This window comes from Phaeoacremonium minimum (assembly GCF_000392275.1).
Source record: "Phaeoacremonium minimum UCRPA7 unplaced genomic scaffold PA7_03_scaffold_20, whole genome shotgun sequence".
In the NCBI taxonomy this organism is placed as follows: Eukaryota; Fungi; Ascomycota; class Sordariomycetes; order Togniniales; family Togniniaceae; genus Phaeoacremonium; species Phaeoacremonium minimum.
This window is the reverse complement of record NW_006920927.1, coordinates 41,510-56,828: the sequence shown is the minus strand read 5'-3', so window position 1 is coordinate 56,828 and position 15,319 is coordinate 41,510. Positions and strand designations below refer to the sequence as shown.

General features: G+C 49.4%; 3 protein-coding genes across 3 annotated transcripts; 2 read left to right on the top strand and 1 right to left on the bottom strand.

The window, feature by feature from the left end:
• Nucleotides 1-417: 417 nt before the first annotated feature.
• UCRPA7_256 (putative isoflavone reductase family protein) lies at nt 418-1,457 on the bottom strand (the record flags this gene model as incomplete). Its single annotated transcript, XM_007912853.1, has 2 exons — nt 418-769; nt 859-1,457. 2 exons carry the CDS (start codon nt 1,455-1,457, stop codon nt 418-420), a joined length of 951 nt encoding a protein of 316 aa, XP_007911044.1.
• Nucleotides 1,458-2,935: 1,478 nt separating this feature from the next.
• UCRPA7_255 (putative dna-dependent rna polymerase i subunit a43 protein) lies at nt 2,936-4,598 on the top strand (the record flags this gene model as incomplete). Its single annotated transcript, XM_007912852.1, has 2 exons — nt 2,936-3,916; nt 3,999-4,598. The coding sequence occupies 2 exons, from the start codon at nt 2,936-2,938 to the stop codon at nt 4,596-4,598; spliced, it is 1,581 nt and encodes a 526-aa protein (XP_007911043.1).
• Nucleotides 4,599-10,158: 5,560 nt separating this feature from the next.
• On the top strand, nt 10,159-11,048 carry UCRPA7_254 (putative apc amino acid permease protein; the record flags this gene model as incomplete). The annotated part of the gene is made up of 3 exons (XM_007912851.1): nt 10,159-10,305; nt 10,380-10,440; nt 10,495-11,048. The coding sequence occupies 3 exons, from the start codon at nt 10,159-10,161 to the stop codon at nt 11,046-11,048; spliced, it is 762 nt and encodes a 253-aa protein (XP_007911042.1).
• Between the last annotated feature and the right edge of the window lie 4,271 nt (nt 11,049-15,319).

Here is a 15,319-nt window from a genome sequence, read left to right as displayed (position 1 = left end):
TACCTAGGTAGCTTCAACCCGCCTAGCATATGCAATTCCCCGGATTTTCAGGCGGATGATAAGGTAGAGACTCGAAGGATGACACCTCGTTTTCCCCCCGGATACCAATCAGCAACACCAACCATCATGTCCATCCAGGGGCCGCAGGTAACACGCAATGCTTCTCTGACCTAGATAGTGCCTAGTCTAGATCGTAAAGATCCAGATGCAGTGTCTATGCTCAGTCTTTTCTCAGTCAAGCCGCCTTCTCTTCTTCATACCTACTCAGGTAGGTATAAATATCTGGGCGGAGACGCACTTCACTCACAGCGAGGACCCCCCTTCCTTACATGAACCAGCCTCACAGCGTAACGGATGTATACCTATCTACCTAGGCAGCCTTCATGAAGAGTCCATGCTGGTTCTTGTCCCTGCATTTCAAGCTTGCTGGTCTTCGATGTCACGCCTCACTGCTACAGCCAACGAGTCCAAATCCTCAGACTTCACACCAATCTTCTCATTGTCCGATTTCTCGTACAGAGTCCCACCCTCTGCCCAGATACGCTGCAGGGTGACGCTGGTGGCCTGGGGCTTGCCACGCGCCCACAGCTCTGCTTCCAGTTCTCTGATCCTGTCAAGAGATGTATACGACACCTTCCACTTAGTCCCAGTCTGCTTCTCGTACTCCGCCACCACCTGGTTGGGTGTCACTACAAACGACTGGACTTTGAGGGCCTGGTTGAAGGACGCCCCAGGGTGCTGCAATGCTGCAACGAGAAGTTTGCCCACGCTGTGTAACGAGTCGCAGGTCAGCTTCGTCGGCTTAGATGCTAACACATAGCCACTTGAAAGAGGATAAGGGGGATCTTAGCTGCTTACTCGGCCATGGTGGTGAAGCCAATCTTGCCCTCACCGTCCTCGACGAGATCTGCCTCCTTGTGCCTGACATCAAAGCCGCCTGCCTCTTCCGCTCCTGCGGTGGTGTGAGCCCACATGTCGAAGTACGGCCCCGTTACTAGATAGGTGATCTTAAGGTGCTGCACGTTCTCGCGGATGAACTTGCGAACAGCCAGCTTCTTTTGATGAGGCTTCTCATCAGGGCTCTGGGGCCCATACTCAATGTCTGTGCCATACTCAGATGGAAAGAACCACTTCACAGAGCCTGACTCTTCGGCTAGCCGGATGAGCCTGATCTGCTTGTCAATGGCTTCGCGACCGACGGCTGAGACAACCGTATCGACACCGTCATAGGCTGCCCTGACATCTTCGTCTTTGTCCACGTCACCTACGATCACCGAGACGCCCTCCGACTTCCATTTGTTCAGAAGGTCGGGCTTGTTAGCAACGGTGCTCGGTGAAGTGAAGATGGCCAGATGATCAAACGACGGCTTCGCATTGATCACGGCCTCAGTGATGAACTTGCCGATTTTGCCAGTCGCGCCAAATAGAAGAATATGTGATGGTCGAAAGGTTGCCATGATGATGTCACGGCCGACAAAGGTTCTAGTGACGAGCGTGTACAAGATTGTCGTATAAGTCCAACTCTTCGACTTTAAGCACGGCTCGGTCCTGATGATTTAGGGACGATTGGCAAAGAACGTGCCCGACGCCCGACAGGTTGTTCTTCCGATCACTCAACGCGGAAGAGTGGAAATTGTCGCGTATGTGTATACATATACTTGCTAGAGCTGACTCTCCATCTTCGTGTCAGGGCCGAGATTAGATGGCAGATATTATATAATAGGAAAGTAGGAATTTGTGTCCTCTACAGCTGGACTAATAAGTGGATATCGCGATCACGACACTCCGCAGAGGGGAAGCATGTCTGCAGACCTATCTATGTGTCGCACGCAATTTTGGCCGGCTACAGTACCATCCTGTCTAGCACGCACGTCATGGAACTAAAAGTTCAAGGACCTAGCTACCTAAATACCTACTTAGATACATTACATGCTTAAGGACCCTATCCTACTAACATCAGCGGAGCACATGAGAGGGATTGGCAGGTATGCCCCTCGTTTTCCACGAGCCAGCGCTTAGTCACCATGAATCCTAGGGTTCCGCTCCAGGGAATGAAGACGGGGAAGAAGAAAGGCTTAATCTGAATATACCTGAGGATGTCTGAATACCCAGCTGCGACAGTTCGTTGGTTAATTAGTCGGCCACAGTCAATCAGAAAAGAGATCAATCTGACTATTCAGCGAGCCATGGGACCCGCCTACTATCTCGAGGATCTTGGAAGCTTGCTTGCTGGCAAATAATTCTCGACGAGCACCATATTCGCGACCTGCAGATGGACTTCGAATTGGTCCATCATTTACTTGCATACCTAATTCAGTTATTGTACGTGGCGGGGTCACCTAAGGACAGGAGGCTAAGGAGCTAAGCTACCCAAGTAGATACGTACCTGGGTAAAGACAATCCACCGGGATTATCAACGTTAATGCGGAAGCTAGGAGATACGTGCTCTTTCCATAAAGGGTGGTCAGAAAATTTTGTATCTTTCGTACTGTTGGCAAACACCTCTGATCACTTCTGAAGTAGGCTCTGAGAGTACATGAGAGATCAGCAGGTAACTCGTCCAGCTCATTTGGTGAGAAAGTGACCTTTCAAGCAGAAGGAAAGCCAGTGATATTATTGTGTGCGAATGAACGTTGGTAATCCTGGGGGATCCCAGGTTGTACTAAATAGGCGGTGAAAGTCTCGTCCAGTAGGAGCTGCTAGCCGCCACCTCCTCGACCTGCAACTGCCCTGCCGCGAATTTTTCTGCCAGTCGACTTTACGGGGGTTAAAAAAAAGTTGGGCTCTCCGTTTACAAGAGCCATCGCTCACTACCACAGACAGCCTTGACAACCGCCTTTTATTTGAAGAGTACGCCACTATCGCAGCGAGGGGGAGCGCTCTTTCCATCGTGGCTCCCTCTGATCCCTCGGTTCAGCCGGCCTCAGCCACCGACATGGACGGCCTTAAATCAGAGAAACGACATAAAAAGGACAAGTCAGACCGTAAGCGAGCCCGAGACGGCGACGATGGCGACGCGCCCAGAAGACACAAAAAGCATAGGAAGCAAGGTAGCGACGAGACCAATGACGAAACTGGCGACACATCCCCCAATGCGCAGCTGGCTCTGGAGATCCGCGACGTCGAGCGCAAGAAGAACAAGCGGAAGAAGTCTAAGCAGTCTCGAAGGAGCGAGGCGGTTCCCATTGACGAAGCCCACAATCCTGTCGACGTTGCTCCTGGCATGACCAAGGACTCGACTGCCCTGCGCACGGCCGGCAGAATGAGTGTCGCGGAAGAGCATCCATCTACCGGATTTATGGAGGAGCATACAAAGAGCAAAAAGAAGTCTCGGAAGAATATGCATGGCCAAGACATCATAGAAGCGGCAGCCAACCCCTCCGATCTTGAGCTACGCCATACAGGGAGTTTAGAAGATCACATCGAGCTTAAAAAGAAGAAGAAGAAGCGGAAGAATGCGGATGGCGCGCAGAACATTGCTATGGAAGCAAGCCGTCGTTCGTCGACCGGGAAGGCCGAAGAGCGAAAAGACAAGAGCAGACAGCGGGACAAGGACTTAGTCGCGCCCCCTGCAGACGTTGATTTCATGGACATTGACGTGCCAACAAAGTCACATCTCCAGCCTGTCAACGCCCCGGCAACACCCAGTTTTCCCTTTTTCACCCAAAAAGTATACCTATATCTTCCTCTATATCCTGCCGGATTTGCAACACCTATCAGCAGTATTGCCAAGCAACATCTGGAACCATTAGTCAATCATTATTCGCCTATGCTTCGAGGTGTGGTTCTCGGATATAGCAATGTCTCCATAGCACATCGTCCTACCACCCGCGGCTCTCCTCAGGCAGACGACACGCCCGCCATACTAGAATCAATCGATGAATATGCTGTCGGCTTCGGCTGGCTAACAGTGGATGTGAGTTGGTAGTCTCCCATCATACAAAAATGGCTGTTCCGCTATCTAGTCCGTGTGTATGTGCTGACTTATGCGCCTCCAGGTCTCTCTGTTTGTTCCCACTCGAGGCGCTTGGATGGAAGGTCGGGTCAATCTCCAGAATGAAGGGCATGTCGGAGTTCTTTGCTGGGAGAAATTCTCTGCCAGCATCGATGCTAAACGGCTGCCTCCCGGCTGGAAGTGGATCGATTGTCTTAATGCCGACTCAGAGGAAGGCAATGGCGCCATAAAGCCAGTCGAGAGCGCTGATGGACAATTGCGTGACGATACCTTTGCCGACGAAAACCAGTCTCTTCACCAAATGCACACAACAGGTTACTGGGTGGATGCGTCTGGGAACGCTGTCCGCGGTACATTGCTGTTCAGAATCAGAGATTTTGAGATCGGCCGCGTTGGGGATCACGGATATCTAAGCATCGTGGGTACGATGTTGAGCGAGGAAGAAGAGAAGACAATGGAGGCCGAGGAGAGGGAGGAACAAAGCAGGAGACGCAAACAACTGAACCCGGCGGGGCTGCTGCGAGCGGAGACGCGACGAGTTCCTGAATTCAGTATTACAACATTCGGTAAGGAGGACCAGGAGGAGACTGCTGAACAACGACTGGTTTACTCGAAAAGCAGACTCAACACTCCTGATGACTAGTACAACAACCCCCGTTTGTACATATCGAACCCTCGGCGCGGCACGGTCAATAGTCTCCAGAATTTACAGTTTCAGTAACTGAGTTAGATACCACTAGGTTGATGCAATCTCGTACATTCGCGAAGTGGCTGGGTGACCACAATAATCATGCTGCTCGAGACATCGATCCAAACCTCAAATCTTCCCTGAGTCATACGAAATTGATGCGAAGATCCATCTAGTACAACCAGGGGTCAATCTAGTCAGCACAACGCGATTAACTTGGAACACTGATCCTGAATTTATAAATGAAAATGGGTACGATGGATCGTTGCTTTTTTCTCACTGGCCCTCTTTGCTGCCCCCTCTCCAGCAATTCTTCCCATCACAGTTCCCATCATCAACCCGCTTCCTCCAGGGTAGTTGTCCCAGAAGAGTCCACCAAGAATCTCTCCAGCACACCAAAGTCCCTGAATTGGCCTGAGAGTTGCCTCGCTTAGAACCTTGCCTGTTGGCGTCACAGCCAGTCCACCAAAGGTGAAGGTAATTCCACAGGTAACCTCGACGGCTTGAAATGGACCTTTCTCGATTGGAACTGCCCAATTGGTTTTGCCAATTTCAAGAGAGTGGCACTCGCTTTGAGTCGACATCCCGTCACGAATTGCAGGATCGAACTTCCTACCGGGATTGGCCCTTCGAAATGCCTTGCATGCAATATTATATTGATCGATAGTCTCCAAAAATTGTTTTTTACTCCTCAGCCCCTTAAGCACGAGACTATCCGCTAGCTGCTCAATCGTCTCTGCTCTCAAGTTCGTCGTCACATCATCGGCATACTCCTCCTTCCTCAGCCACTTGGATCCGTTGGCATCCCATATTTGAAACGCGATACCCTGTGGTTGCCGAAGTATTTCTTTACCAAAGACGGCATAGGTGAAATTTCGAAGGTCAAACCCCTCGTCGACGAAGCGCTTGCCCTCTACATTCACCATGACACCGAGTGGATAGCCCGATTTTGTGTACTGGTTCGTCAATGTCCTGTTTCCAGATGACCTAGGGGAATTTCCATCCCAGGCAACGGAGTGACAAGACGAATAGTTCCCCTCAAGTTTTGCGCCAATGTCACGAGCCATCGTGTGGCCGTCGCCGGTATTATATCTGCTTCCTCGAACATGGGCTAGATCCCAACCCGGGCCAAGATATTTCGCTCTCAATGCAGGCGAGGCTTGGAATCCTCCACAAGCAAGTACTATGCCCCCTCTAGCCCCAATACTGCTTATTTTGCCGTCTCGCAAAACTTTGATACCCAAGACCTCGTTCGTGATAGTCTCGGTAATGATCTCAATGGCCGGTGTATCAAAGTATACGGTTACCCCGTGTTTTATTGCGACGTCTAGATGCCAAGCAAACAGTTCTTTGCCTTGACCTACACTTTTTGAGTGGATAACACCAAATAAAGCAATCTTTAGGACTCACCAATCATGTTCATTACCATTCCACCCCAGAACTTGAACTTTCCGTCGACAAGAAACGCCTGGCGGTTGAAGGATAACATGAAGCGCGCTCCGTTGTCGATGAGCCATTGTAGGGCAGCTCGAGAATTATCAACTAGTACAGCTGCCAGTACCGGATCGGCGCGGCCCTTTGTTACTCTATTGATGTCCTGAGAATCATAAGTACATACTTATTGAAGATTTCTGGTGCTTGAGGGATCTGTACAGCGTGGAAATGTTCTTTCGTATATGGTGCCATTTCGATCTTTGCAATGAGGTCTTTGGGCAGGCCCTTTGTCCCATCGGGCTGGAAGAGGAAAGGCAACAGATCCTGCAGCCCATCGAAACAACACCGGTATCCTGCTGCCGTATAGTATGTATTCCCTCCGGCATCATCAAAGGGAGCCTTTTCGACGACACAAACCCGAGCTCCAGATTGCGCAGCTGTGGTCGCGGCCGAGAAGCCAGCGTTACCTCCTCCCACTACCACGACATCGAAAATCTCTTCATACAACATTTTACACTGTAATTATAGGTCAAATGGTGATTATACGGCTGCAGAAGAAACAGAAACATCTGTAGTCGGCTGGAACCTATATTGCATTCAGATATAAATCTATAGGCATCCCAGTTACTTGCAGTTCGCACTCCTCATCTTCTGCCTGCCGATCATGTTCTCTTATGGGTAAGGAACGTCGGCCACTCGACAACTCCCCAAAAACGACAGTAGAGACATTCCGACCAAGCAGTCAAATATTTCCGGCATGCTTGAGTACTACCTTGTTCCCTGATTAAACGTTCTGCATGCTACGAGGCACTGCGTCCGACCCATCATAGCAATTTTACTGGCTAACACATATTCAAGACAAAAGTACCCGAGCATAAACCCCGGGGAGACTCGCCGGCAGTAACTTCCCCGCATCATGTGTCATGTTTATCGACGTACACTTCTAGCCAATGAAGGCATGGTCTATGATGATCATTGAGGCATATGACAATCGATCATGGCGGGGACTGATGGGAACGGCTATAATACCCTCATATCAATCATTTTTTCATCGCTACTCTATTCCAGATTACTAGCATCGTCTGTTGGCCTTTTTGTTTGATGAGACATGGAAGCTATTCGAACGAAACACGAAGTGCATTCTGTTGAGAAGGCCGAACATGCAGAGGACACAAGCCATGACAGCTTCGTCGTCCCCACTGCAGACGAGGAAGCCGCTGTTCTGCGCAAGATGGACTGGAGATTGATGCCAATCATATTTACCATCTATATGCTGTCAGTTCTGGATCGATCCAATCTCGGAAATGCCCATGTAGCCGGGCTGGACGAGAGTATAAATCTGAGCAGTTCAAACTACAACATGTTGGGGACTGTTTTTTACATTGGCTGTAAGTTATTACGGCACAACCAATGCTCGGATTCGACCCTGACAATATTTCAGATATTCTTTCGCAGTGGACTGCAGCAGGATGGAAACAATTTCCGGCTCATATTTGGTGCCCGTGTGTTGTGTTTACATGGTCGTCAATCTCATCAATACAGGCCCCGGTGCACAATTATGCAGGATTAGTGACGCTGAGATTTTTACTCGGAGTGTTCGAGGCCATGTATGCCGGTGTTCCCTTGTATTTGTCTTTTTTCTACCCAAGGACGAACGTTGGCTTTCGACAAGGCATATTTCTCTCCGGGTCTGCCTTGGCCAATGCCTATGGTGGTGCTCTAGGATACGCCATTTTGAAAATCAAGAGCCACCTAGAGTCCTGGCGAATCTTGTTTCTCATAGAGGGCCTGCCAACCTATGTCATGGTCGTTGTCGCGTTCTTTTTTCTTCCTGATAACTTAAGCCAAGCCAACTTTCTAAGTGACAGAGAGAAGGCTATAGCAGTTCATTGTATCAAACGCGGCCAGATTGCCGACACAGAACAGCATGCTGGCTTGAGATGGAGAGAATTACAGTCGGCTTTCACTGACTGGAGAAGTATGACGCATCATGTCTTACACATAAGAGACTATAGTGACAAGTATGCTAATCGACGACTCAGGCTACCTACCCGGCATCATGTATTTTTCATGCAATGTTTCCTTTGCGTCCTTGCCTCTGTTCGTTCCCACAATCATAGCAGAAATTGGCGCTTTTTCGAGGATCCAGTCGAATGGATTATCTGCTCCGCCATATCTACTTTGCTTCTTTACGATCATTGTCGTATGTTTCACGTCCGATCGAGTTCGCCTACGCGGCCCATTTGTCACTTTCTTTGCATTTGTGGCTGCCGTCGGATTCATTCTCTTGGCGACTACAACAGCTCCGGCTCCTCGATATATCGGCATCTATTTGGCAATCACGATTTTCGTCTCCATAGCACTTCTTATATCATGGGTATCCAACATCCACAGCACAGAAAGCAAGAGGACGGGGGGTTGGGCGATATTTGCAACCTTGGGGCAATGTGGTCCTCTTGTCGGAACGAATCTCTTCCCAGCGAGCGAGGGCCCGTATTACAGGAAAGGTTCTTTGATATCCATGGCTTTTTGCCTCTTGGTAGGAGTTATTTCAGCGATTTTCAGCTTCTTGCTGTGGCGAGAGAACAAACAACTTGACAAGGCATTCCGCGAAGGGGGGGACCATCAGGAGGATAATGTTCGAACCCCGAGAGGCTTTCGGTACATCATTTGAAGAGTTGGCCGTGGGAAAGGGGAAATAGCTTCCATGTATATCTGAAAGGTGAGAAATTCGGCCGTGAAGAGCCAAGAATTCAGGTGTGCATCACATCACATCACTGAGCACACATTGAATCCGTGGGTATAAGCCTATAAGGACTCAACCTTACAGTGGTGGTGTGACTGATAAGCCCTAACAATCAAGATCAGCCTTGGCGGGCTTTGAAACATGAGTTCAATCAAGACCACATCCAATCCTGACGGCCCGAGTTATCTAAGTATTGGTCTTCTTGATCTTATCACATCCTACTCCTACATAGATGGCATAGACTTGTTCAAGGTTACAATAACTCCAAGCATAACAAGGTCCAATTTCAAAACGGTGCAGCTAGTCGTTTAGGTTAGCAGGTAGCCAAGCCGAGGTTGGCCTACCACCGCCGAATACACGGAAGTAGGGAAGGACGGGTTACTTTATACCGTAGGCCTTGAAGACAGATGCGCCTCGCTCGTGTGCATCTTACCACTGTAAGCACATGGTAGTTCCACGTCTAGTCTCTGGGTGTCCCTGAATGAGATCTTGGGTCTTCGTTGGAGCCGACACTACACTACGTGGACGGACGGCCTAGGCACTACCGCGGCACTTCATGATAGCCCCCACTGAAGATAGTGCTGGTGGCAGGGCGCATTGGCGGATGGCTCCGCTCATCGAGGGCCAACCTTACCCTCTCGGGAAATGTCGAGCTCGGCATGCGTCGACGCGGAGAGATAAGCATCCCCAAGAGCCCGCTAAGCAGCGATAGCGGGGCCTTCTCAAGCCCGATAGAGAAGCTTGATGAGCTTGTCAACTGGCAATTCGCCTAGAAGCTCGATTAGCAAAAGACAAGACGTTTCGGCTGCGTAATGGAAACGATTGGCTCCTCGGAGCCACCGACCATATCCAGGTACTGTACCCAGGTATCCAGGTCCCCCAAGGATGGCCCACGAACGCCTACCTGCTGATCTGGCAACTGGTGGAGATCAGACGGGTAGCATTTGTCCATTGTATCTCTCATCTCTCATTTCATTATCATAATCGGCCGTTCCTTATCATTCCAGGGATGCCATGCAGCTTTTGTCATTGGTTTGACGCATGTATACGCGTGAGCATTCTGGTAAGGTAGCTTGACATACCCAGAGGTGACCGGCGGCGCTCGCATGCTCAGTTAAATACCGCCTGTCCCATTCGGGAGGAGAGATCTCAGGTATGATGTAACCTTCTAGACTCTCCAGTATCCTGCTGCCACCGCAGACCTTTCTTGCCTCACCGTGAGGGACAACACTGCTTTGAAGCGCTTGCATCCCGGTTTCAGCGCAACTCAAGGCTCTCAACGCGTTCGACAAAGCGGCAAGAAAGATTCGACCTCCAACTACGCCAATTGAAACAATGGCGGAGGAACCACCCATTGAGCGTCGCGCCTCCAACTCGGACGAGGAGCGCGACGAGGGGCGCCTGGCACAATTCGGATACAAACAAGAACTACGGCGTGATTGGGGCCTGGCTCACAACTTTGGCGTGTCCTTTTCCATTATCGTGAGTCAACGCTCTCTCTTCTTTACCTCATCAATCGCTTCGAAGTTCTTCCTGCCCGCTAATTCCGTATGCAGAGTGTTATCACTGGAATCACAACACTCTTCTCTTACGGACTCAACACCGGCGGTCCGGGTGGTAAGTTCTCTGCTTAGAGCCTACCTTCAGCAACTTGTTGCTCATACGAGACAGTCATGTCTGTGGGCTGGATCATAGTCTCTTTCTTCACCCTCATGGTTGCCACTGCGATGGCTGAGATTGTGTCTGCCATACCTACCAGTGGTGGCCCGTACTTCTGGGCTGCGCTGCTGGCCCCGCCGCGGTGGTCACCATTCGCAGCTTGGCTGACAGGCTGGTTTAATCTCCTCGGCCAGGTGGCCGTCACGACAGGAATCTCATTTGGTCTAGCCGGATTGATCGCCACTGTGGCTACCGTTCAGAATCCGAGCTATGAACCTTCGCCAGCCAAAACCATCGGCATCTACGCAGCTGTGCTCGTTTCACACGGCCTCGTCAACACTTTCGGCGTCCACGTGCTCAGATATCTTAACAACGTATCTATCTTCTTGCATTCCGTCGGTGTCACGGTTCTGTGCATTGCAGTACTTGCAAAAGCGCCGACCCATAAGCCCGCATCGTTCGTGTTCAGTACGTTCTATGACGGTACTGGCGGCGACGGCCCTGGGTGGAGTATCCGTGCTAGTCCGACCTATGTTGCAATTTGCGGTGCTCTGATGAGCCAGTAGGTGTGCCCGGGCATCTTCCCTGCGAAAGATGTCTTCTTTCTGCCTGGAGACTTACTGACCTCTGTTCAGATATACTTTAACAGGATTCGACGCTTCTGCACATCTGTCTGAAGAGACGAAGAAGGCCAGCTGGAGTGCCCCCATAGGTGTTGTATCCAGCGTCGGTTTCAGCTCTCTGTTCGGCTTTTTCGTTCTCATGGCATTCCTGTTCTCCATTCAGGACTTTGATACGACGCTCAATAGTGAATATGGACAGCCAGTCCTCCAGATATTTGTGGACATTGCTGGAGAGAAGGGGGCTTTGGCGCTGTTTAGTCTTATCATCAGTAAGTCTTACACTGGTAGAAATCTGCGGTAAGCACTGACATGTTGTAGTCTGTGTCTGGCATTGTGGGCTTTTTAGTATGACTAGTAATAGTCGTATGATGTTCGCATTTGCTCGAGATGGTGGAATTGTAAGAGGTCATACCCCGACAGCTGAACGCAAGCAGACTAATCGTACAACAGCACCCTTTCTTCCACAAAGTTGATGCTCGCTTCAGGTCCCCGATTCGCACCGTCTGGTTGGCCGCAACATTGTCATTTATACTCGCCCTGCCATCATTAGGCTCCTCGGTTGCTTTCGCTGCGGCGACCTCTATTGCTACCATCGGCCTTTATATCAGCTATGGGCTGCCCATATTAATTGGTCTTATTTGGCATAAACCATTCGTGGCCATGAAAGGCCCTTTTAATCTCAAGGCATTCTCACGGCCAATCGCAGCAGTGGCATGCGCCTGGATTGGATTTATCACTGTTGTCTTTTGCCTCCCTGCAACGAATCCAGTCACGGACCAGACACTGAATTACACAGTTGTTGCCGTGGGAATCATTGCGATAGGCGCCATTGGAACCTGGATTCTGTGGGCACGTCGCTGGTTTACTGGACCGGCTGCTGAAGTTGCTGAGGCTATGAGACTTGGTGTAGATGCTAGTGAACCTGGCGCGTTGGAGAAGAAAGAAGAAGAGGCAAGACGGGTGACTCGAGAAACCGGGAGCGAATGAACTCGGCGCACAGCGATTGTGTCTGATGGTGCGCTGTCTCTCTTCCCATTCTGCTTCTCAGAATACCCCGCATCGCATAGGAAGCTTGGTCGAAAAATGGTCATTGTACTCTAATGTCGATTAGATTTGATTGTACCATGGCTTGCACTCTATCGTGTTTGATATTTCAACATCCAATCATGATCATCTTGAACGTTCTTCCATGGTTGATATTCAACAATTTATCGTTTGTACCATCCTTCTAAATCCTAATTTCGAAGCTTGTATCAAGACCGTATCTTCTGCCACGTTGCTACGCATCGTGGTACGGAGCTGGACTCCGTTTAGAAGGATCGAGCTAGGCCATCGTAACACAGGTAGCACGTTACGGAAAGTTACAACCCCGGTTTATTACCATCTTGTAATAGTACTATTATAGTAGTCTCGGCCATCCGACCTCCTTCAGCTTAGTGAGATGTCAATTCGGCGTAATGGCTTTCATGGGGATTTCTTTTGCGAAACAGCACTACAACCTGTCACATTGAAACGAACGCAACGTTTGTTTGTGGTGACGAGACTTGTGGGCGATATTGTGCCAATTGATCTGCCAGAGGTGCGTCTATAAAGTGATGCAGTAATGAGTGTTAGACCCTTTTAAGCATGTTAGTACTTGACTCTCCATGAATCGATAGACGCCCGAGGTACAATTGTTCAACTTCGTTACCATTCCTATGCACCTGTATAAATGCCTGATCACTCTTACCATTTCGGCATCCCCTGTCTTGACGACACCATCACAGGTACTCGCCAAAGACTTTCTAGATCTAGCCATCCTCAATGACCCCAAATCTGGCAACTGGTACACGTTTGCGACAGCTGGCATTGGCAAGAAGGTGCAGGTTGCATCAGGACTTTCCGCCACTGGCCCTTGGACGTGGCTCGACATTGACATCCTCCCAAATACTGGATCTTGGGCACCTGATGTTAGGTATCTTGCCGCCTCCAACTCGTTTGTCATCTATTACGCTGCACCATATGCAGCAAATACCAACCATCACTGCGTCGGTGCTGCTATTTCCAGTGTCATCACAGGACCCTACACTGCTGTCAACGAACCTATTGCCTGTCCAATTGATCAAGGTGGTGCTATTGATCCCAACGGCTATTTTGATGAGGCCACCAATACACGGTGGCTTGTGTATAAAGTGGATGGGAATAGTATCGGCCACGGAGGTTCCTGTGGCAACACAGTTGAGCCGATTGTGAGTACTCCGATCATGATTCAGCAGTTATCTCTGGATGGCTACAAGAAAATCGGCTCGCCCATTCAAATTTTGGATCGTGGACAGTATGATGGTCTTCTCATCGAAGCCCCGAGTCTAATCAAGGCTGGTGACGGAACGTTTATTTTATTTTTCAGTTCCAATTGCTATTCCACAACGCTTTCTGATATCAGCTATGCTACCTCGTCCACTTTGACTGGGCCATATACAAAAAGCAGTGCACCGCTTCTTGTTACCGGAAACAATGGACTAACTGCTCCAGGTGGTGCGACAAGCATTGTGGGTGGAAGGCAACTCGTTTTCCACGCCAATTGTGACCAGGGGCGATGTATGTATGAGACGAGCTTCTCGGTCGCGAACAAGGTTGTCACGATTACATAGGTGGCATCTACTCTCACCATTAGGAGGACAAGGCATTACTTACATCACTATGCTGGTGTCACTATTGATCTAGAGCTTCTTTTTGCTATCAGACCTGCGGCAAAGCTCAATAGGATGTCACAGTATCCCTGGTTGTGATGGCCATGGCATGTGCTTCGCCAATCATACATACGAATCTCGTTTGAGCTTCATTTTTACATGCTGGTTCTGGCACACGAATGTTGGCTCCAGGAATAGAAAATGCCTGGGGCCAAAACGGAGGAACAACATCTCGCCGTCTTATGTTCTCATATCCTGCAACCCCTCATTAAATCCGTGTATAATGAGTGCCCTACCATTCCAAGATAGAAACAAGGGGAATTGAGATTTTGGGTCCGGACTTCGTATATATGATTCAAGACCCCCTTACATTGCCTTCATCTTTTGAATGATTGCTAAACGGCCTGTCTACTTTCAACCGTTTCTTCGCGACTGTAATTGTAATGGCGTCACAGAAGGGGCTGTCTCTTGCTTCTATTGGCGCTTCTTATGAGCTCGTCAACACACTAATGCGTCCTAGCCCTGGGCCCAAACAAATACTTGTTAAAAGCTTGGTCGTGGGGCTGAATCCTGTGTAAGTTAAAGCCCTACAACTCATTTCTTGTTTTTGCGAGATGTTGATAGTGTATATTACCTGGAGTGATGAGCTATGTCGTGCAAATGGCATGCTTGTCTCCTCGTGGCCTGCAACTATTGGTGCTGAGGCATGCGGAGTTGTACTTGAGACTGGTCCTGGATGTTCAAGGTACAAGTCAGGTGACTGTGTGTATGGATTGGTAAGATTGGGTTCGAACGCATATGCGCCGTACCAAGAAACATTCTTGGCGGATGAGGATTTGTTCTTTAAAAAAGCAGAGCGAATATCCATGGAGGAAGCCAGTGTTGTCGGTGTCGGTTTGATAGTAAGCTTCCTTATACTAATGCGTTGAAGCTGACCTGAAACGACAAACAGACAGCTGCCTTTGGGATAATCGAAGGTGGTCATTTGAGTGTCCCTGATTATGGCACAAATACCAGTAAAAGAGATGAGTGGCTCGTTGTTATCGGTGGTAGTGGGACCGTTGGCCAATATGCTGTCCAGGTAAGCATAATAATGCCCAAAAGCAATTGTCCTTGACTCCTTGTCGAGATGCTAAGATCAACGTAGCTGGCCGGCCTTTGTGGATTTAAAGTATTGGCCACTTGCTCTATTTCCAAGGCATTGGTATGATGCTCGATTGATCTCTATGAAATTGGCTCATATAGTGTTAGATTGTGCAGAAAATGGGTGCCAATGCAACAGTGGATAACCGAGCTTCAGCTGATGAGCAGCTCAAAGAGATCAAAAACATAACAGGAGGGCATTTTGCTCTGGTCTTCGATGCCAGCGCGTACGGCACAGACTTAGCCTTAACGGCACTGGGAACTCTTTCCACGGCAACGACAAAATACTTCAGCTCTGTCGATGATTGGTTAGAAGCTACTGTGAACTGTACCGACATTTCAGACTAATGTGACTTACTACAGGTCGCCCATAACTATCCCAGCTGGCATCAATGTCACACG